The following is a 24,724-nucleotide window of genomic DNA, read 5'->3' as shown; positions in this document are numbered from 1 at the left end:
TAGATAGATAGATAGATAGATAGATAGATAGATAGATAGATAGATAGATAGATAGATAGATAGATAGATAGATAGATAGATAGATAGATAGATAGATAGATAGATAGATAGATAGATAGATAGATAGATAGATAGATAGATAGATAGATAGATAGATAGATAGATAGATAGATAGATAGATAGATAGATAGATAGATAGATAGATAGATAGATAGATAGATAGATAGATAGATAGATAGATAGATAGATAGATAGATAGATAGATAGATAGATAGATAGATAGATAGATAGATAGATAGATAGATAGATAGATAGATAGATAGATAGATAGATAGATAGATAGATAGATAGATAGATAGATAGATAGATAGATAGATAGATAGATAGATAGATAGATAGATAGATAGATAGATAGATAGATAGATAGATAGATAGATAGATAGATAGATAGATAGATAGATAGATAGATAGATAGATAGATAGATAGATAGATAGATAGATAGATAGATAGATAGATAGATAGATAGATAGATAGATAGATAGATAGATAGATAGATAGATAGATAGATAGATAGATAGATAGATAGATAGATAGATAGATAGATAGATAGATAGATAGATAGATAGATAGATAGATAGATAGATAGATAGATAGATAGATAGATAGATAGATAGATAGATAGATAGATAGATAGATAGATAGATAGATAGATAGATAGATAGATAGATAGATAGATAGATAGATAGATAGATAGATAGATAGATAGATAGATAGATAGATAGATAGATAGATAGATAGATAGATAGATAGATAGATAGATAGATAGATAGATAGATAGATAGATAGATAGATAGATAGATAGATAGATAGATAGATAGATAGATAGATAGATAGATAGATAGATGAATTTATTGAAAGGAAAAGGCAGAGAGGTTGGCCGGAATAATTCAAATCTGGCCTGCTACTCTGCACTGGGGAAGGGGAAGGAGAGAAGAAAGAAGATCGTGATGGGTGACGATGTGGGAGAAGGCATATGAAATACATATCTACAGGCACAGTGGCTTGCTTTACAAGCGCGAATCAAGTCCGCTGGCGCATAAAAAACGGCAAAGAGCACGCACTGCCTGGACACCCTTCCCCTTGTCCTGCCAAGCGCCTCACAGCAGTTCTTCCGACAGAGGCCTCTTGTCCAAACGCTTCAAGGAAGCGGCTAGCTAACTTCTTTCGCACGCATAAGCTGGGCACACCAACAATATATGGTCCACAGCCTCTGGGATGCCACAAGTTGAGCATTCCGGCGAGTCCACCTGTCCAATTAAATGTAAGTACTTGCGCGTGAAAGCCACATTTAAACGAAGTCTATGTAGCAAACGTGCCTGATGGCGCGAAATATCACGCGGAACATAAAGTTTCAATGCTCGATCTAGCCTTCTTAGACGAATGTGTCGGGCGTCTGGCTGGGCCCACTAAGCTGCTGTGGCATTCTTCATACAACTCGTAAGAAGGCAAGTTGTACCCGCTCTTGAAAAAGGCACGTCTGTTTGAAGGCCATTGATGAGTGCGGTTTTCGCTTCGTCATCGGCTTGTTCATTTCCATGGAGCCCGCAGTGGGCAGGGATCCATTGAAATATTATCCTGTGGCCTTGCAGCTGGGCAGATGTGAGGAGCTCCATAATGTTTAGTGCCAAGGACTGGTAGACAGTGTGGCGTAAGAAGTTTTCCAAAATTTGCAATGCTGTCTTTGAGGCCGTGAATATACACCATTTTTGAGGTGGTTCCCCACATATGTAGCGAATAGATTCCCGAATGGCTACAAGTTCAGTAGCGGTTGATGTAGAAGTGTCCGAAAAGGAAATGTAGAGTCGTTTTCTGAGTTGGTATGACCACAGCTGCAGCGGATGACCGTGCTGACACAGGCTGGCCATGGTAGTTGGACGGGGCGATATGGGAGGGCATATCCTGTCGGTACTTGCGACTGATGGCAGCGGAGTGCCCTTGTAAAACTGCAGTCCGGTCGCTCATTCAGAATTTTGCTGAGTGGGTGAAAACAGTGTCTTGTAAGTGCTCGCAAATATACACGAAGTGGTTCGTGCGACAAGTACATGGATATTGGGCGAGCATGTGCCTCTTCAATTGTGCCTTTGTTAGAGGTGCATCTGGGCAGTCCAAGGCATATTTTCAGTGCCTGCGCTTGCACGCTCTCTAAAGTCCGCAAGCAGGAAATGCTCACACTAGAGAGTACTGGGAGACTGTATCGGATGTAGCCAACAAACAGAGCCTCGTAAAGTCGTATTAAGGAGCGCTCACTTGGACCCTATTTGATGCCAGCTATGAAACGAAGTGCATGGCAAAAATTAATTAGCTTTTTCTTCACTATAGTAATATGTTTCGACGAAGATAGTCGGTGGTCAATAATTACTCCCAAGAATCTGTGCCTGGAGACGTATGGTATTCCGACTCCATGAAGAGTAATCGGGTAGCGACTGACACATTTTCCCGTAAATGCGATCACTGCACACTTTTCTGCCGCTAAAAATAAACCTTGACGCCGTAAGTACATCGATGTCGGTGACACAGCTCGTCGTAATCTCGCACGTAGTTGTGGGCGCGTCGAACCAGAGGCCCAGATGCAGATGTCGTCAGCATATGCACTTATGTGGATGTTAGTTGGAAGTTCACTCACCATGCCAATTAGCGCAACGTTAAATAAAGTTGGGCTGAGGACTCCTCCCTGTGGAACTCCACGACCGACCTGAAAGCGGGTAGTATCTCCTTCAGGCGTAGTCATGTAAACAGAGCGGCCATTGCGATAGCTCACAATCCACAAGTACAGCCGGCCACCAACTCCAATATCGTCAAGTCAATCAAGAATAGCATCATGGAGGTCGTTGTCGTAAGCTTCCTTTATATCTAAAAAGACAGCAGCTACTAGTCGACGGTGACGCTTTTCGTGTTCTACGGTCGCCACAAGGTCGATGACGCTGTCAATGGAAGAGCGTCCCCGGCGAAATACAGTCATCATATTCGGATAAAGATCATTACTCTCTAGAAACCACTCAAGTCTTGCCAGCACCATTCGCTCCATAACTTTTCCAACACAGCTTGCTAGGGCAACTGGCCGGTATGAGGTAAGTTCGAGAGGGGGCTTTCCAGGCTTCAAAAGAGCAACCAGGCGGCTAATCTTCCAGTGTTCAGGAACAGTACTAGAAGCCCATATATTATTAAAATAATTCAGTAGTGCAGTTCTTCCATCCTTGCCTAGGTTTGATAAGGTTGAATATGTAATCCCGTCAGGACCAGGTACAGATGAATGCCGGCAAGAAGCAAGAGCGGCGTCTAATTCAGCTATTGTAAAGGGCACATCGTATTAATCATTCGGTGAAGGTGGAGCATAAACCTCTGAAATTGATAACTGTGCCTGGTTTGTGCCCACAACCATTTTACAAAAATCTTCAGCTACGTCAACTTCATTGCGGCGCTGATAGAGGGCCAGGGCACGAAAAGGGTGCCTTTCTTGCGGAGGTGTGCGCAAGCTTCTCGCAACGTGCCAGATACGCGACCGGGGCTTACGGGGATCTATTGATGAGCAGAACTGCCTCCAACGTTGTCTTCCTAACCTCTCCAGGTTCAGAGGATTCACCATACCTTTGCCGCAAAGGCAGTTTCAATTGCCTGGGAATTAAGCGGCAGTTGAAAAAGGCTCGCTTTGGAAGCAAAAATAAACCTAAACGCAGTCTTTCGTCTTTCGTCGAACCACGCTGCAGTGGTTTTTCAAGGCAGAAAAAAATAACAACCTAAACTGAAAAAAAAAAGGAGTTATAAATCTGAAATTTTCCTCCTCTGAAAAAGAAAAGACGTTTTTTTTTTTTAATTTCAGTGATTTTCGTCCTTCACATCTCCACCCGCAATACTTTGCTGCGCAGCTACTGCCGACGCAAGGGTATCGAAACCAAATCTCGACGGAGGCGAGAACGCCCGTGTGCTGTGCAAGGGGATATGCCTCGCTACGGCGGGCGCCCCCCGTCTTTTCGGGATGTGTTACAAAGCCCACATAACACCACCGCTACTTTGCCAAGTACCTAAAACGCAGGCGACGCTCTCTTCTGTATAAAGGCACGCCACGCAACATTGCTCTTATATGCGTCAGTTCACCTAACCCCTCACACGCTGTATCCCTGGAAGAATTCAGCTCAACACACTCCTCTATCTGAGCCCATTAATTTTTTCTCTCTAGGGTGCTCTCCGACTCCACCCTGCCCTCACTGCCCCCTCCCAAAACCGCCTCATCCAATGCTTCGACGCTCACTAAACCCGCCACTTGACTCTTTGGCCTCCCTGGCTCGATCAGGTCAAGTGGCTAACTATATCTGATGCGAGAGGCACAGTCTTCCTCCGCGATTACGCTGCTACCGAATAAAGTGATTCTTACTCAGTCTTGTAATTATTTTTTTTTTTCAGGAATCCGGCCGACCCCTTTCTCAACCGCAAACGCGAGGGTCACTGCAGTCTTCCAGCGTGAAATTTCACGCTTTAGGACAGCACCCTCTGTGCTTTTAATAAACGACGGTGAGCGCCATCTTGTGCACGAAACCGAACACGAATTGCGGGTCACATGATATAAATTACTCTAACAACAACTGAATATTAGCCGTGCGCGAAAATGGAAAAATTTCAAAGCAGTCCTATTTCGTTCACTGATTTACTTCACGCACGTTCAATTATTATAACGAATCAGATAGGACTGGAAACTAGTGCAGGAGACGGAAGAGAGAACAAGAGTGCTAGCCATGCAGTGTGGTTTGGCAGCGGTTTCTTGAGGCGGGGCATCCGCCTAAGGGAAGCTCACGGGGTTCGATATCTCCTGAGCCACCCACCTATTTGGTACAAGGTTCCCCCAGGCTTGACGACGAGCTTTTTGGAGAAGCATGGGGCATTTTTCACAAACCCCGCCCTCCTATTACTGGTTCTGCCGCGCGTTCCTTCAGCCACCAGATATCCCCTTACCTCTTGCCGACATATCTGCCTTTTGTTTTCCTACTGCTCTCTTTTATACCTTTTACTGCATTTTATATTAACGGATAATCCCTGCAACGCACACTCTTGGATTTGGCCAAGATGTCTGGGAAGGCAAATAGATCAGCTATGCTGGTCACTGTTTTTGTAAACTGATAGTCTTTCGCGCCGCGATTCTGATGTCATCATCTTCATCTGATCAGACAGACTTGCACTAAAGACTTTAATTAGGCCTCCATTATACTAATAAAAGCCTAATAACCCATTAAATACTAAACATGGCAAGACGATGAAAAGCAAAGCTAAACGAACGAAACTTTAGCTTAAAATTAAGTGCTAAATATTGCTTCGTCATGCATAGCAGTACTTAGCAAAGTCATACCGCTGCTTAATTTACTGGTCCCTCCCGTTATTGAACCGCATGTCAGTAGCCAACTAGCGCTCAAGTTCTCGGGCACAACTGACTACTTCTTGCCTCGTTCTTTTTTCGGGGGCACGCGCCCTGAATTTGACAACGCCATAGACCCTGTTGTACGGAAAACCCGGCGTTGACGCTGTAAGCTAAAAATCACGCGCATGCTTCTAGAAGGCGGAAGATATGGCAGGCGACATGGCAGGGCACTGATCGGTCGATATGTTGTGTGACGTCGCCAAGTTGACGTCACTAACACTGTCGCGTCGTACCCTTTTTTTTTTTTTTTGATGACGTCATCAGAAAAATAAAAACCCTGTCTCCATCCGGAAACCTACATCCATCCCTCGGATCCCCAGCCGAGAGCTTTAACCATCAACTGCTCCACGCCGGCGGGATCATGAAACGCGCATCATTATTATCCTTGTCTACCGTAAGGATAGCAATGATGACAATGACGCTGTAATCAGTGATAATGACAACGATGACGTTTGCAATAATAATGACGGTGCATTTAGTTGATAATGATAATGAGAGTAAACGTGATGTACCGTGTGCAGCAGCAACGCTCCAGCTTTCGCATTTCTGCAGTGTATATTCTACAGTGCTCTCGGATTTTTTTTCTTTATTGTCTGCTTTATCATAAACTCAATACAGCCAGAATAAAACACAGCGACGTGCCAAACATCCGTGTACATGTAACACTGACATTTCTTCCATATAGCCAATTTGTCAAACAGGCTAGGCCATTGGGGCGGCTCAAGCTGAGCTCTGAATGCGTCAAACGTATACAGTATGTCAGACTTTCAGTTAAATTTTCACCTGTACAGCGAACATTTTCTTCTGGTGTTGCAGTCTAACAACGCATAGTTGATCCACTGTTGTCATAGCTACGAATTTTTGTACTCGCTTTCCACGGAAAAGTCCTTTGCTAAAATTTATTCCGCTTCAAGTTTTTCTCTCTTTTTTTTTTTCTGAACCCGTTATGCCAGGCTGACGAGGCTATTTCAAAGGAACGCTACGCACCAAATCGGTGGACCCAATGAAACAACTTTTATCCGCCCCATGCGGTAAAGCCCATTTGCCCTCTAATTTTTATCCTTCGAAACCCAACTAGTTCGCCTTATGCGCTAACAAATGAAATGTGAAGTTTGTGGATGACTTCTGAATAAAGCAAGCTGTTTGAAAAGCAGGGCCCACTGCCGCGACTGATCGGTTCTCGCCGTGGATGCTTCACGTACGCGACTTTACTCAGTCGTGCGGCGTCGTTTATAATTCCAACATTCGGCAGTGCGGCATATTGCCCATGTAACCGTAGTTTGATGCCCGACCTCGGATAACATGTCTCATGAACTGAGATACACTGCGATGAGTTTATTAGGTGCTGTCGCTTTCAATAATCAAAGGTAGGTGCGTTAATAATTTATACTCTGCGGCGCCTCCGTTGCGCTTTCTCTATTTCGCACGATTATTTATTTTTGTAGTATTCGTTAATGTTTCCGAGTAGTATTTTATTCTGTTATTTCACAGTTCGATTCGTATTCGATTCGAAGCTTTTCTACATTGTTTGTAGTAGATTCTGCAGCAAAGCTACACCACACGCATCGATTGGGTTTCAAACAAAGTGAATTATTGTATTGTAGTGCATTTGACGTCTCAAAGCGACTCATTGAGAGCCGCCGTAGCGGAGGACTCCGGAAATTTAGACCACCTGGGGTTCTTTAAAGTGCACTGACATCGCACAGCACAAGAGTGTCTTGATTTTCGACTCCTTCGAAAAGCGGACGCTACGGTCGGCATTCGATCCCGCATCCGCGGGCACAGCAGTCGAGCTCCTTAACCACGGTATCACAATGGCGGGTTAGAACAAAGTACCATTCGCACAGCCCAAGTGAATATAGTTTATTCACATTGGTATATGAGAAGGTGAACAGAGTGCAATAACGTAAAGAGCTATTTAGCTTTCATCGCACGAGGGTTCCGGCTGCACATAAAAGTTACAGTGCATTCTTGCCAACATTTCAGCCAGGTGCCGCACACATGGCCTTGCACAGACCTCTTTTGCCCGGGCCCGAACTTCTATAGCTGACTTTCACGATCGCTTAATTGGCCGACTTAAACACCGCGTACGAACCGTGCGCTTTTGCCGCAGCTTCGAGAACTTGGAAAGACCATTCAAAAATAACTGCTGCTACTGATGGACAACTATTAACGCGGTAGCGTTAAGGAGCTCGTGTCGCAGAAAAGCCGGTGTCGTCGGCGGCGTTGGCCGTGAGCGATAAATCCCGGCATGCACTTCATAAATAAAAAGCAACTTCCATGTGCGGCGCTGCCCCGACACGTGGCGCGCCACTCGCCCCTGACGTTTCGCCGTGCACCCTCACGGGTTGTAAAATCAAGCGTCTTTCCTTTCTTTAGATCACTATCTTCGCTCACCCGCTTCTCCCCTTCGGGCCGTGCGGGTACCGGTGCGAGGATGCCCCAATACCCTTGCGTTTAATAAGTTTTCTCGCTCTCTCCCCTTCCAACATCCAGCGTGCGTCACTCGACCAGTGGTGTTTAGGCGACGCGGCTCCTCTTTCCGCTCACAGCGCGATTGCTAGGTGCAGCGTCTGATGCCGGACGCCTCTGACATGATCGCTGCGCCGTAGCGCTTCTGCTGGGAAAGCGTCCCCTGCGATGTAATAACGCTATCGCGTTCCACTCTTGAAGGCGAAGCTTAAGCGTCCTCCAATTTTTCTTTCTCGCTTGAAGTGCGATCTATGCATACGTTGTATAGTGACTGCGATAAAACACAGGCAGCGCAGGTTGCTCTAAAGAGTTTATGCTATCTTATTGCCGTCGCTCCTTTGCGAGAAAAACAAAATGCTTAAACGTCAGAACCACCTTCGCACAAAGTGCTCCAATGAAACTACGTGCGTGCGGGCTGCTCAGCCAGAATGGGTCGCTCAGCTCAAACATCACGCCTTACTGGTTTATGCATGGGTGTTGACTATCCAACAATTTTTCTGCTGCAAGGCTTCTTTAGACTAACCCTGGGATATTATGCGCCTGTGGCACCGTGTTGTTGATTCAAAAACTCATGTGTGGCAGCGCTTGGGTACATTGCTTGATGGGCAACCGACGAGCGCCACGGATATATAATGTGCTTCTACAGTGATGCGCAACTCGAATCATTGATCGGGGAAGCGATAATTTTGGGGCGAAAGCCTTTATACGCTCATGGGTGCCTCTCCGTGAGAAGTGTCACATTTCTCGAGATTCCGCGGTATACGACGAGATTGTAACCTAAGCACTTGATGATGTCATCTTCAAATTACCGAATGTGACGTCACCATGACGTCCCATAAAGTAAATGATTTCACTGATTTAGTGTGTGAAAAATAATGGATTAAAAACTTTTAGTACGCAAGAGGAGGTCTCCAAATTTGCAACATTTTGAAATGGCAGGAACAGCGTTTTCCACTTTTCGTAATATGCAATTTTTTTCCGAGAAAACTACCCCTTAACTTTCAAAACTAAAGCTTATTCCTTTTTGCCGAGAAATGTTGCCACCATATATAGAAGTTTAATTGAAAAAAAAAATTGTCAAGGAACCTCGATTACCGTTTTTATCTGAACATACTGTATATGCTTTTCGGCATCGTTAAAGCGAGTTAGACACACCATTCCAGTACCATTTCGGGCAACTCTTCTATCAGTCAACTCGAAATGTTCCAACGCAGAAAATGCTTATGGCTGTACCTTTACCTACCATTTCATTACTTAACCGGCACTCAGCTGAAGGATTCGTCAACATTCATTCCTTTCTTTTTTCTTCTTTCTCATCATCATTAATATTCACCTTCTCTTGCTGCCTTTCTTTCCTTTCCATAAAATGCGTTCACCCTCCTCGCAATGACCAAACCCACCGGCGGCTGGAAACTGCGCCGAAAGATCGAGCGGCCTCCACTGCAGCTCTCTGAGGCCTCCTGCGACGTGCACCGTACTTAACAAATCCAATCATAACGCGATTCACACGCGGACAAACTCACCGCGCACCGTCAGTTGGGCATCGTCAGCCCCCCATCTAACCGCAATCACACGCTGGAGTGCTTTCGTGCACATTCGCGTCACCACGCAGCTGCATGGCGGCAGCTCGTTAACTGCTGAGCGCTCCTTTTCAGACGCTACGAGAAACAACACAGTCGATTACATTGTTCTCTTGACAAACAGCCGTAGTGATGTTTAAACACAGCAAAGGAGTATCGTAATAGTCCTTATCATTTTTTTATCATTGTTTGCCAAATCGCAGTTTACCATATTACCGAAGGATGGCTCCTACTTCGGCATATGTTGGCCTACGATGACGTCGACGACTACACTGTGATTTCCTCAATGCGTCCTGTAAGACTGATTCGTCATACGCTGGGGCCCATGCGTGTCATTGACGCACTTTGTGTGCATGATAAAGCTGTACGCTGAGAACGACTAGCACTTCGAATACGAAGCGACTGTGCTCCCATAGCATAGCAACAGGACAGCAGCGGGTGAAAATCGTAGGTGGGACTCCACATTCACGGCAGTCACATACCGTTTCTCAACACGCAATGGTAGGACACGGCCATTCCATGTTGCTCGATTGGCCGCTGTTTCCGTGTCGCTGTTGCCGGAACATGCTTCGCGTGCGATGCGTGTCAGTTTGCCTCATTGCCGGTTGGCGGGGGCTCGTGTCGCTCATCTACAGCTGGGTAGCGTTCCCCGAATGGCGCAATTATTATTTGCATTTTGTCGACACTCAAGTGCGGACATCACGCCCTCGAAAATAATCCAATGTAAAAAAAAAAAACGCATTAAGCTACACATTTTTTTCTGTTCTTGGTTCATTCATGTTGTTAGCACGAACACCATCTTTTGCATGATCAAGTGTCTATGACCAGCAGCGCGGCCGACGCTTTGTACGCAGTGAAACAATTGACCATATTATACTCGAATGTAATGGTATCCATCCGGAAGTTGATGCAGGCGCAATCACTGTTCCTGAAGCTCTGGGGTTTAGAGATAACAGTGACCGGGTGAATAAACCGGCGGTGGAAACTAACAAAAAACGACTGGAAGATTGGTGGCTTAAAAGCAGAAAAGTGACATAATTTTAGTAATGTAGAAACAAAAATTTAATAAATAGTATGATGGTATAATTAACCAATCTAAAACAACAATTAAGATAAATGAAGAAAAATGAGCATGATAGCAACTGCTACCACCCCGTTTCAAAGGGGACGCTCCTATATTCCATCCATCCATCCACGCAGTCTTTATGACGATTAAAAACTTTCATTGTTCCTAATTAAAATTATTCTTCAGTATGTATCATCTCAAACAAAAATGGTTGTCCTTTAATGTTAATATCTCGCACCGATTGGCTGATGTAAATTTCGTGTGGATAATCAGGTTAATCTTTGCTAATTTGGTAGCGTCCATGAAAAGCAGGAAGCACTGTTACCAGGGAATGACATGTGACGAATTCCAATCGGTAATCCGCGGCAAGTTTTCTTACTTCGTGGAACCAATGAGCTATTTCAATGGGACGATTTAATTTCAGATACTGAGTTCTGTTTAACATATATCCACTCTACAGCGTATAGTCACGCGAGGAAACTCGTGCCGCGTTCCGAGTATGGCTAGCTAAAATGAAGACGGTGTGAAACCACTTTATTACTGACACCGATATGCACTACAGACCTCAATGCCTTCGAAGTAAACACCGCCAGGAAAACGAATGAGCTGGACACCCACGGCTGAGCGGTTGATTTATTCCGAGAAAGGAACAATATATAGGGGAAGCGTGGATTAACAAAACACGAACATTAAGTCATTAGTTATTTTAGTCATTTTGTAAAGAATGATGTATTTGATCTCGCTGAGCAAGGCAAGCAAGTCTCAACAATTCTGTCCTTTCCGACAGATGCGAGAAATGCGTACGTTTGTCTCTTTGCTCTTTTTGTTTTCATTACAAGGTTGTCGCAAAAATCTAATTACAGCTGCATCAGTATACATTGCTTGGTGCTGGCATCTTTTGACCATCGTTTAAGTGACGTTCTGTTCACAGCTTGGGATCAACGCGCCTCTCCTAATAAGCTTCGTTTATTCCAGTAAATTTGGTCTCTCGTTTGACTGTGCCGAGCCGAATGTTTCCATTCGCTTTTCATCAGCTTGACAATTTTTATTTTCATGTCTCGCTTTCAATTTTGACAAAATTACATTCCTAACTTACAATTTTTCTCAAATTCAGGTTGTATTCAGCTTGTATTTACCGTTACGCGCTTGATTTCCCTTTCCATCGCTCGCAGCGCTGTCCTATCCTCACGGTTAGTCGTTAATGCGCCGCCCTGATTGCTCCACAAACGCCTCGTCAGGTTGGAGAGCGGAGTTTCGCACAAAAACACCTGTGACGCAGTTTGTGAAATTCCTAGCGTGTCTTTCACTGCGCTCTCTGTTAGCGCGGCCTTGGCAATTAACTTCTCTGCAAATAGCGCGCAGCTTGCGCGGGCTCTGTGAGATAACACGGATACCAGCTTTTGCGGGAAATTCTTAGTGGTCGTGATAGCTTAAAATAGCAAGGTAATTAACAGCGCAATCGTTGGAAACCTTGGTCTTTCTTACCTGTTCCTCTCTTCTAGATGTGTTGTCGTGAGGTATGTGGCGAATTGATTGCTCACTATATCTGCTTTTCTTACAGTAGCATTATATGTTTGGTACGTGCAGAGAATGCGCCTATAATTATTTCAGTAAACGCTAGTATCCAGCCTTTTTTCCATTCCTGTAATGCCAGTATACGCCTGGTATAAGTTATCTTCATATTCCTACATATATTTATCTTTCTTGAGTTAGTTTTGATTTTTGGATATCAGAATGACGATTTCAACTTTCTGGGCAGGAATGTTTTCTATCAATCGTGATCAATACCTAGAGTCTGCTCTACTTTGGTTTTAGAGTCTATAACGTATACATGCAGACTGAAATAATGAGGCATAGTAAAAGCGACAGAAAGTGCTGTCATTTTTTTTTTTTTCGTGTGTACCTAACTTTGATATATGTAATCAAGAAAGGTTACAGCAACTAACGCACACGTTTCTCGTGCACCAAGAGGCGAAGATTTTGGCGAGCATGTGCGCTCGCTTGCCTTTATTTACTATACCTCTTCTTTGAAATGTCGTATTTCATGCCGTAAAGCGGCACTTATAGGCTACGAGAGACGACGCTTTGGAAGGGCACACATTAGTTTACGACCTCGTTAAATCGTTTTGCCTCCGACCAACTCAACTTTCCTTCTGCCAGATAATGTTACCCTTATGATGTTTCTTTCCGTAGCTGAGAGCGCTCTTCGCAATTTAATTTCGGTCATCTTCGTTAGCCTCCGAGTTGACGCAGACAATACCTTGGTTTCTCCGAAGGTGCTCGTGACCATGCATGACGGTATCATCTGTGTCGCATTTCAATGAAATTCGGGCGTATTAAACGACAGCCACCAGTACGTTTATACACTTTTAGAAACACATTTAGCGTCATAATCTAGATTACGCCCAACAGAGTACAAACCACCCACTGATCTTTATGTTCTGTGCCAGCTTTTACCGGCTCCTATTAAACGTTTCCATCATCATCATCATCATAACCAAGAATCAACCCGGTCAGTTTCTCAATACATTCCTGCCATCTCATTTCATTTCATTTTCATTTCATTTTTTAATACTGTCAGCCACCATAAGGGGCTGTAACAGGAGTGGAAAATAGAAAACGAAAAATGAGCAATATAGAACACGATGAAAATCAATAGTCAATCAAAAATTGTCTCTGAATGCACACACAAACAAAACAAAAATGAATTACACAGAAATCGGAACAACAGCCATCCTACACAACAGCAATAGAACCTCATCACCCTGTGGTAGTGCCATAGATAAAATTTTCTAAATGGCGTACAAATTCAGATAATGATGATGATCGAACAGCAGAATCTGGAAGAGAGTTCCAGTCCTTACAAGTTCGCGGGAAATAACTAAACTTGAAGCAATTATTTTTTATAGCCGGCAATGGAATGAACCTACTATGACGATGCCTTGATGTCTCATTAGTTTTGATCTCAAAGTAGTCTGATTTATTAATTTTTAGATAATTATTGATAATGAGGTAAAGAACTTTTAGTCTTTACCTGAAGGAACTGAGCAATGTTCTTTTTCTTGGAATCCGCCCGATTGCAGACCGTGGGATGCGTGTTTTATACGTTACGTGTTCCATCCATCTACTCTTCTTCCTATTCTCACCTCGCTGACTGGTATCAGTGGTAGAGAGGTGGTAGGAAGATGGGATTTTTGTAAGACACAAAGCAAAGCAAACAAAAGCTGAGTGGAATTAACCCTCAGTGGGCTAGACAACGTTTCAATATCAAGGCGTCTTCGTGTGTGCGAAGCTGTCACCGCTGGAGGAGGTTTATGCAGTGCTTTTCCTCCGAGGAGGAAGCTCCGATGCGAAATGAAGTGGAGGATGTGATGTCGGAAGATGGGGTGGGAATAAAAAGCAGGCATGTTACATGGGATTAGGCGGGGTGATCGGCAGAACCGTGTTGATGTAGGCAAGTATCTGAGTAAAATCCCAGCTGAAAGCAGAGTTGGAAAACTAGGGTAAACAACCGAATACCACGGTAGAACCATATACAGCGGTAGAAACAGTAAAAACTAGAGAGAGAGAGAGAGAGAGAGAGAGAGAGAGAAGGAAACGAACGACACAGAAAAGACATGCCAAAGAGTCCCAGAAAAAAAGAGCAAAAAAAATGAAAAAGTAGAGATAGATAGGGGGAGCAGGAGCAGAGGGTCACTGAGAAATGATATCAGGAAATGCGATGAGAAAGTAAAAGTACATGAGACAATAGGTACTTCTTATTTTGTTTTAGAACGCTTTAAAAACCTTTTTCGAAATGAAAGAGACTGACCTGACAAAGAAAGAAAATAAGAAGGAGGGGGGGGGGGGGGGGGTGCATAGATACGGCATCGATGCAATACACCTAGGAGTAACCCAGTTTCATTTGGAGGTGTTTATTCCTGGTGGCTGCAATATTTTAAGCTCATTTCTATTGCATAGTATGCAATAGAAATTCACCTCTGTGTTTCCTATCTTCTTTGGATTTGAAGCCTGACTGGGCAATGAATTTGCTGAAGCTCATTCAAGTTACGATCACGTTGATTAATGTTTTCCGAAACTATATGGCATTGGGACATCCATCCCTGTGTCACCATAGTGGTCATTCAGTCTCGTGCTCACTGATTGTCCTATCTCTCCTATGTGTTGATTCTGCAAGAAGGAACATTCAAGTGCGTAAAAACACTAGGCGAGGCGCGGTTAAAGCTAGTATACATTTCAAAGATGGATAACTTGCCTTGCTTCCAACCAAGGTCCCTTTTTAAAGCTTGCAGGCTTTGCACCTGGGTCAAAAGCATAAACTTAGAGCCGGCGGGGGTTTCTCATCGGGCCTATATAGCCTATAAAGATATCTCCTCTGTTCTTATTGCGTCTGGATGTGTGACTCTCAGTGCATAAAGAAATATTTCTTTAAGATGGTCGCCGCTATTTAAATAAAAAGGGGCGGTTGTTTTATGAAGAACATTTGAGTATGTCGTCATGAATGAACAGGTCTACTGAAAGTTAGCATTTGCTGGTGTTTTAAGAACATCACATCGTTTTATACCAGCTGTTCGTTGAAAAACCTTATTTAGGGAGTTCGGGCGATCGAACCTGCCATTAAGGGGCGTTAAAGTATTCAGATGTTTGCAATACTCGCCATTACCACTACATAATATTTCGAGACCTTGCACTTGACCCGAGAAAAAAGCAAAATCGCACGAGAAAAACATGGAAGGCATGTTTCCTTGCGCTTTCTTTCCCAGTGTATATTTCCTTCCTAGCGTTTCACATCACATTTATATTGCTTCTTTCATCCCTTTCCCAGGTGTTTTTAAGCACTTTTTAAAGTTTTCTATCCTCGTGTAAATTTACTTTATGCTGCGCACTTCTTGTTATCTTTTCTCAGAGACGACAGGCTCCCGCTCACCCTTGCATCTCCACTCTTCCTTTCTTTTCTTGTGTGTGTGTGTGTGTGTGTGTGTGTGTGTGTGTGTGTGTGTGTGTGTGTGTGTGTGTGTGTGTGTGTGTGTGTGTGTGTGTGTGTGTGTTACCGTTCTTTCCCTCCGATGTTTACAATTATTTCATTCCGTATTAGGTATTGCTTTTCTGTTGTTTTGTTTCAGTTTTTCCACCTCAACTCGGCTTGCAGCTAGATACCACCTCTAACAGCATCTTTGTATGGACATAGAGCCTTTCGAGTATACACTCTAAACAGAAATAACCCTGAAATCGAGTAAAAGGTAGTAGCCATGTCCTTTAGCGCACTCCCTTCTAGGGGCGCGGCATTATTTTGAAGCTCTCAGGTAGATTTTCACGACTAACCATACGGAATGCTTTTCTTTGGCAGCAGAAGCCTATTCTCTTCATAAATAATATTTATTCGATGTAATTAGCAGTGAAAGGAGGCAGTGAGCAGCTGGACCTGAGGTGTAGCTGTTATTTGAATACACAGAAAACCTTATTTAAAATAACCGTAATTGTTAGAGCTTGACATATTTTCAAGTGAGAATTGACTTCCGTATTTCCAGTGATGAAGATCTGCCGCAGGGCTCGGGCACCGTGCCCCGTATTAATAGGGACTGCGCTAGAAGACTCAGGACAGGCTACTCCATTTTTTGCACCCTCATAGGCTTCTTCATGTTTAGAGTGTATATCCTCTGTCAGACCTGATGTACAATCTATTGCGAAAACTAAAGGTTATGAATGCTGCAGTACACGCATTATCGCACATGCGTTCGACAGGAACTAAGAACAACAGCTAGCTGATACTATAAAGGCTGCGAAGAAATCAGGCAGTTTAAAAGGTGCGATAGCGCTGCTATCAGTGAGCGAGGCGACTTCGAATGAAACGTAGACTTAGCATCCATTGGAATACACATGGACAAAAGTTTTCAAAGCAGTTTTCTCATCTATTAGTGTGCCTGCGACGTAGTCCCTTCATGTACCGACATCGATGTTACGACACTGTCTTTGAAAAAGTCGCATAATTCTCTTTATTTAGAAACGCGTATGTTTTCCTCTTCATATAATTTGTTAATTGATCACGTATGATCTGCGCCTTTCTTTGAAGATACGATGTTAAGTGTTCCTATTTTTTTTTACTATTTTTTTCTCCTCGTGTATGCTTTGTGTTACATATTGTTCAAACATTCCATGAGATTATCTATTACCCCCTTATTGCCTGTGCTTTCATAGATATATCTATGTTAAGCAGTGTATAATTTGTCATCCCTGCTGTAAAGAATGGGACCACTCGCCTAGTATAAAGCCTCTCAAGCTTTTTGCCTGTGCATCCAAAATCCCCTGATGTTGAATAAAGATGAAAGGTGTACTGTAACCCTGCATGCATGTACAGGAACGATAAAATGAAAATGCGAAATGCGCCGCATCTGCCATCTCCACTGTTATAATTTACTCTCTCCGCCTGTTATTTTATCCTGTTAGCACAAAAACTGCGCTGAGTCGTACATGATACAACAATGGACGACTCTAACTTATTTTTTTTTTTTACGAGCCAGGTCAAAGCATGACGGTAATAAATTCAGCCAGCGCAGTGCGTGGGCGCAGCACTGCTCGCATTCCAACCTATAGCGATGGTGCATCCTAGAGGCTATTGCGGAAGTACTAAATGTTATTTCGTTGTGTATTTTTAAAGCACCGAAAATGTGCGCATGGTACCCCCCCCCCCTCTTCCCCCTTCCGCACGATGTCCTCTAACTACAAGTACAGGTTGGTATCGGGACCCAGACAAACATAGAAATAACCTCTTCTGTAATATTTTTCACGACAGAGCACCTATACAGGTGGGCATTCGATAACTTTTGCAACCCCTTTGAAAAACAGTGCGACAAATCAGGAAACAACTTAAAAGTTACCTTTTTCTTTTTTTAAGTCATGATAACCGTGTGTTGAGAAGCCGAGCATACCCCTAGGAACGCTTTTTTGCTGGATATTTCTCTGAATAGCGCAAACTTCTCGTAGAGTCAGATATGCTGCCGCGTCCGCTACATCTTTGCTAATACAGCCGTTAAAACCAGATGCTTCAATAATCTCGGTAAACGGACCGCGTACAGTAACAGAAGACAGTAGAGAACACCGAATCCGGAAAGGGCGGATTGCATGGCCGTCGTCTCGTACAGCGTGTTGTCCCCTTTCGTTTTCTCGCCAAGACGTTTGAGAGCTGCTTCATCCTGTAATGCTGACTAGGGAGCTTAGTAATAACGAATGCATTTGCGAGCAAATAAAGAGCACGTGGTCGCATGTGAGGCCACAAGAGAAGTTTGCGGGATTCGGAGAAATACCTTTTGAGGTCTATGTCCGGCCGCACAACAGGCGTCTATCGTTGCGTTTTAAAAAGCTACCGACTTCAATATGCCGAATTACACTTTGTCGCAGTCTTCTTCAACGCATTCCCCAACTGCTAATACACCGCGGTTTCCATTGGAATCAGTGAAACAGGTAAAACATTTTAGAAAACTTAGCTTAGACATCGTTTTACGGGTCGCACGCCCGCATCTTAACCCCAAATGGAGGCAAATCCCGGGCACACGTTTCAGGTTTAGTTGAAGATGTCCTTTATATATGAGCAAATAAAAAGTATTACAGAACGAGGTACCAAAGTGGAACGTTTGGAAGACCTCCTGTTAAAAATACGCAGTGTTATTAAAAAAGTGAGAATGTTGACAAATACAAACAAATATGTCACAAAAATAACGAAAGCCTGGGTACAACTGTAGTTAGATAAAACGTCATTATGCATTGTTAGTGAGCCATTGTCATAAAGAAGGAAAATATAGGTTTCGTAGTTTTTGTTATTAGTAAGCAAATGTGATTTCCGGGGTAGTTCGAACAAATGTTCAAAAACAGATGATTTGATTGGTATTGGGTGGTACATTCCAAAATGACACAGCAGTAAAGCTTATACCGTGTGTTCATAGTAGGTCGTGTGCATTTTAGGTAAGAGTAGATTAGCATGTGCGACAAATCTAGCACTGTTAGTGTTCTGGAGTTGAGACGAAGTGAAAGTGCTTATTCGTATGATTTTACTGCGTGAACGATACATATCAATACGTGTCCGGCTTCCGGACTTCATCCCGATTTTTGAAGCGGAGTTTCTGGCGGCGGTACTCGCTTTATGGAAATTAGACTCCTCTTTTTTTTAAAGTGTCTGTAATTTCCGACTCTCTATCCTAGTGTTCATCCCTATCTTCGTCAGTGGATTCTACAGTAATAAAAACCTTTCTCTCCCTGATCCCTCGACATTTGAAACTTGTACATATGGTATGGGTACCACCAGGCCACAACAATGTGACTTTAAATGAATATGCTGATAGTTTGGCAAAAGAGTCCCTCAGTAGCCCCGTAGTATCTATCCTTCCGGCGACAGCGTACATCACCGCAGCGAGGTTTCCGAGAAACGTTCTATTAAATATGAAAAATGGACATCTTTTACAATCTGATGACTACCTGCATCTAAATTATTCTTGGAATAGAAAATTGTCATTATCGGCAACTTGAGATTTCCCTAACAAGGGTGCGATGCCGTATCCCACCTTTAAATTTCCATGGTCTGGTTTAGCACTTTCTCCAGTCTGCGCATCTTGCGGTGAACAGGAATCATTAGATCACTTTTTATTGTTTTGCCGCTTCACTACGTTGAGAAGACAGTTGATGGAAAGGCCATTACAACAGCTTGGCCTCAGTTTAAGTAGCCCGATATTGTTATCATTTGGCACCACCATCCTTGGGCACAGTCACAGGTCTGTTTTCACCGTCATGCAAAATTTTTTACTGGAATCAAATCGTTTTCCTTGCTAAATATCACTTGTTCTATAATAGCAGTGTCAATCTACCGTGTGTGTTACCACTTTTCATTCTGTATTTCATTTATTTCCTTTTTGTTTCCTTTCCTCTACCCCTCAAATCACTTTTTTTCCTTTTTTTTTTTCACGCCAGTATACCTCAAAAGTTTTCTTTGCTACCCAATTCTTGGCCGATCCCCCTCTGTGGGTATGTGCCATATGTTATTTGGTCAACAACAACAACAACAACAACAACAACAACAACAACAACAACAACAACAACAACAACAACAACAACAACAACAACAACAACAACAACAACAACAACAACAACAACAACAACAGCGATACATGAGCGATACATGAGCTTTGCTTTTAGTGCAGATAAAATGGCAAAATCTTTTTCCGTACATGGGGAGAAGGGATGGTATATATGGGCTGGAGGTAATGATAGGTGATGGTTTTGAAGGTGTCTGAGGAATTGTGTGATATGTATGTGTTACCCCATGATGATATACAATAATTAATGCGGCTGTGAATAAAAAAGCGTAGTACAATCAGAGAAGTGCATGCTGTTGAAAGTAGCTCCTTGTGCGAACACATGAATACCAAAACGGAATTCTTCATTAATACTGCGACATAGTTATGGTATTTTAAGTGTGAATTCGGCTCAATTCCGGGAAACTTCCGGGAGGGAGAATGATAAATTACGCGTTTGTGAAATTAAATGCTAGTTATTGTCTAAAATAGTCTTTGCGAAGAGTGAAATATCCTTAACTTAGTTTTCGTCGAATTTATTTTAATGGCATTATTTTTTAAGTTTTAATAAAGTTTAAATTAAGTTTTGGATTAGTTTCGTGAAAAATGATAGTGCTGTAATGAGGCGGTAGTTATCTACATAACTGGGAAGGCCTCTGAGAACATGCCACATTGAAATATTTTTGTTAATCACATGAGCAAGAATTGAAAGTTAGCGAACGATTTTTTTTCCCTTATTTTAGAGGAATGAATTTGATGAAGGCTTCGTCCTATAGTAATTAAACCATGCATCATGTATCATATACTTCGTCTGGTATCACCGTCATTTTCAGCAGGATGATGCCCACTGCAGGGCGAATGCATCTCCCATATCCCCCAGTTAACTCGGTCCTGTGCATCTGGCGCAGGTCCTGTGCTAGCTACATCCGTTTGGCTCCTGCAAACGTTTTAGCCTCATCCGCCCACCCAGTTTTCCACCGTAATCTGTTACGCTTCCTTCCATTGGAATACAATTTGTTACCCTTAGGGACGATCTGCTATTCTCTCTACGTACTACACGCCCTGCCCCTGCCCATTTTCTTCTTCTTGAGCATGGACATAGTGAGTCTAGTATAGTGGGTCTCACCTAAAAGGACTCTGAACAACGGTTGTGGTGGAACAAATGAGTAAGTATGCGACTGTTTTTAGCTAATTAAGAATGAAATGAATGCATTAGCTACGTATATGCGTTTAGAAAAATTTCATGAGTCGTCATTAATTTCAGAAGTAATGCTATCTTTGTAATCCAAGTAAAAAAAAAAAATACCCTTTAACTATCGCCAATTTTTATAGCAGTTGTCTCTGATTCTTATAATTTGATTTTCATAATATGCTCGATTTTCCTGTCTCGGTACTTAAATGGGGTTGATAAATATCGTTTGAAGCGAGATATATTTTATGGTGCTTATCTTCTTACGAACGTTACGCACAAGTACATAGTTATCCGTCGATTTCTAAGAGCAGAACTCCAATCAAAAGTGGAAGATGATGATGAGCACGTGCATACCATTTCCGTAGGCTTGTGAAAAAGTGTGGAATGCTGAGGCAGTTCATGGTTAGCTCAGTGCATTCACCTAGTCAGTGTTTCTAGTTTTGTCTATGAATACACAATGATTAAATGAATAGCTGACGAATTCTTCCTGGTTATTTTGTCTAGAACTTGTCACCAAGAGAAAACCCGGACAGTGTTCTGTGATCAGTCTGCAGCAGGACGCTGCGTACGTGCGGCTATGTATATGCAGCCAATTTGTTAGCGCAACTCACTGTAGTGGCCGCTCGCGCACGCAATCATTTTTCGGACAGTGCTCGACACCTGCGCGCGAAGAACGTTACCTCTTGTATTTTGTAAATAGTGTACAAAGCTTCCCGCGTCCTTTCGAGCTATTCCTTCTCTTTGCACTTCGCCTCGCTATAGCCTCCCCTTGTCCCTTTTATTGCTTAAGATACTGAACACCGACTGCCGCGGCCTGTAACGTTCTTCTTTTGTTTATTTTTTAATCAACCACTACCACCATACCAGTGATTTGTCATGTTATAACTAACAACCTGTGTGTGTGGGGGGGGGGACGGAGGGGGGGGGGCAGTATTCGACAACACTTGATCTACTAATGGGCTAGCAGCTTTGGAGAAACAGTGCGTTGCAGAAGTTTACTGATCCAGTATCATGTCAATGAACACAGCGCGCGTATATGGCACACGAGTTATTTTAATATGTCAGTTGCATCAATATTGTTGCCCCCTAGTATGATTTTTTTTTCTTGAGCGAAATGCATATTAATGCGCCCAGACTCACAGCGAAAATCACTGTAAGATGAGGCGAGTCGGCAACACCCGATAATCGTGGTTTTGTTGCACAGGAAGAAAGAGCAGGCTCAACCCAGACAGGTGTTTTAAAAATATCCTGCTTTTCAAATAACGTTTCATACACTCATAAGCTATTCTAGGAACTAGGTGGTTACTTTTCGTGAAATGACCGATTCCGAGGCAGAATTGATGTTTCAGTCCAGCACTAGCCAAGCCAAAAACGAAAAATCGTGTTCCCAGCATTCCTGCCGAGGGTAAACTGCTCTTTAATAAGCTAGCATATAAGGGCGGCGCCTTCAGCTTTCTCTATAGGTGTCATTAAGAAATTTCATGCGCGACAGCACTTTTAATTTGTAAACATGATGCTCTATAAGCAATGTGTGTTGCGGGCCATGGAACGAAGTGTTGCTGGGTATGGTCTGGATATTACTCTGTCAAGCAAGCAGCTCGCGAATATTAAACAACTCTCTGCGCATTAATTGCGAGAAAATCCGTTTATTTCTCAAGAAGCATTTCAATTTTCTGCGCACAGTTTCACTTTGCCCGCGCGTGAGCGCAAAATGCGACTTTTCGACCTATCTAACATTATATAGATCCTTTCTGCATTCCACTTCAGCCGATCTTTTCATATTTGTTGATTGTGATTTCAGTGCACTAGCGGGAAGTGCGGTTATATTAGCGATATTTGTGAAAAGTAATAGAAAGTTATTGTTTACAGATAAGCATCGACTTTTTTCCGTTCTGTTCTAGTTACTTTTGTGACAGAAGGGATGCGTTATGCCGCGTCGATGCTTGCTCTCTACGCCGCTCACCTTGTAGACTGAAGCTGCGTAAATGTAAAAGCTGTGTCAGTCCGCGCCATTCCCGTTGGGCAAGCCGCACCAAGAGAAAACTGTTGAAATGAAATCACCTCCTTTCAGATATCCTAAAGCCAGAAAAAGATAATTCTGCCATCTTCGGAGCACTGTGCACTTGCGATAACACCACGAGTGCCTTTTAGCGCGGTGGAGCAAGTGCCGCATTGATTTGAGATGACTCTCAACGGCTTGACCGCAATCCGATCTTTTTTCGCTCTTTCTAGTGATTGCCTCCCTGCCGCTTGTTTGTGCGCGTAGTGACAGCAGCCCACGTGAATAGCATGTCCGTTCGTTTTAAACGCGTTCTAACGTGCATATGTAGACTTGAAGAGAGAGAGAGAGAAAGAAAATGTGATCTGAAACACACGTCTTCAAAACGATTCGCAAATTCATGTGCAAGTGAAATGTGCAGCGAATTTGGTAGTGCTGCTTACACATAAAGGTGGTGGTGGTGGTCACGGGGCGACACAAGAAAAGCCGATTGTAATGTGGGGAGGAGTGAGAGCGATGGATAAATGAAGTGTTCTCTTCTGAAAAGGCTTTCTGAAGTTGATGTAGACACAGCCTAGTAGAAGAAGGACACACAATCCAGCGTTGCTTTTCTTCGGGGAATACGCGAGAACTCAACCAGGGCCAACTGCGTGTTAACTACGTTTATGTGTTTATCGCATGGTTTATTAAGTTAAACGACAGCAATCAAAAACGTAAACGTGTGTTCGCTCTTGTCGTCGGTAGCGACACGGTTGAGTAACGACCGCTGTGACAGCCGTAAATAACGCCTCCATTTCCTGAAAAGTGGAACTCACCTCCTCCGTAGGCATAGCAGAGGTAGGGAAAGCGCCACACGTTCGACAGGTCCACGGCGAATCCAATCACGGACAGCAGGAAATCGGCCTTCTTGCCCCATACTTCTCTGTCGGCCGACTTCCGGCCCATGCTGTCCGTCGCATCCTTGGCGCCGTCGGAGCGGGGCGTCAGGCAGACTTCCGTCACCGATGCCGAGTTGTTCGCGGACGACTCCTGCCGGTCGGAAGCGAGCTTGTCATGCAGCTGGCCGTCTCCGTCGACGAAAGGAGAGTTCTTGTGCTCTCCCGCCAGAGGTGAATTTTCATCCGCCATATGCAACGGTCCGTCCCAAGAGAGAGCGCGAGTGCACGTCGTGGTAAAAACAAACGAGCTCACACCGGCACACCTGTTGCTTGACTGCTCTGTTTAAATGTCCGAGTGATCGCTGCAGCACAGCTGGAAAAAAAGAAAATGGAGCCTATCGGTGTACGGTCCCAATCTGTCGCTGCACTTTTGCTGTTGATTGGCCACTCTACTCTAGTTTTTGTTTCTTCTTGTAAATCAGCTCCGCGACGAGCCTAGCAGACGACGCGGCGGCACCGCTGAGCAGACGACGCGAGTGCGCTCCCGTCTCGCGTCGGGGCTCCCTGCGAAGCACGTGATCCCAGTCGTCCAATGACGTAGCGCAATTGCCGTCACCTTTGGCCAATGGAGAGCCAAGTTTTTGAGCAAAAGAAAAGTAGGAACGTAAGAGAGAAAGTTCTTCTGGGGGGAGAGGGGGGGGGGGGGGTGATTTTTTTTTCTTCGCATCTTCCTCCATTCTCGCTGCTTGGAGCGAAAAAGTAGCGCCGGGTTCCAATAAAGCATTGCACCGTGGTTTGCGCTCTTGCAGAAACCGCGGGCGCGATGCATCTTGCGCGGTTGATGGATTTTTGCGGAGGAAAGTGTAGCAGAGTAAAAGGGGAGCGTTCCGTCGGAGCAGGGGAGGAGGGGAAGAGTACCGGCGCCGCACTTTCGCATCGGACACCTGTTGATCCCGGCCGCCTCTTCCTTTCATCTCTCGCTGAGAGAGAACGACCGAGGCCCAGCCGCTGCC

At 43.8% G+C, this 24,724-nt stretch overlaps 1 protein-coding gene across 1 annotated transcript in view; it reads right to left on the bottom strand.

Annotated features, from left to right (window-relative positions):
• The window catches only part of DAT (Sodium-dependent dopamine transporter), a 95,413-nt gene extending 71,197 nt beyond the window's left edge, over window positions 1-24,216 (bottom strand). Inside the window, exon 1 of the mRNA XM_084599320.1 lies at window positions 23,649-24,216. Within this exon, the coding sequence (XP_084455446.1) occupies window positions 23,649-23,961 (313 nt within the window). The 5' untranslated portion in view covers window positions 23,962-24,216. The remainder of the gene's footprint in view (window positions 1-23,648) is intronic.
• Between the last annotated feature and the right edge of the window lie 508 nt (window positions 24,217-24,724).

This window comes from Amblyomma maculatum, chromosome 3, assembly GCF_055883805.1.
Source record: "Amblyomma maculatum isolate TAMU_Amacu chromosome 3, ASM5588380v1, whole genome shotgun sequence".
Classification (NCBI taxonomy): Eukaryota; Metazoa; Arthropoda; class Arachnida; order Ixodida; family Ixodidae; genus Amblyomma; species Amblyomma maculatum.
This window is presented reverse-complemented; position numbering and strand designations above follow the sequence as displayed.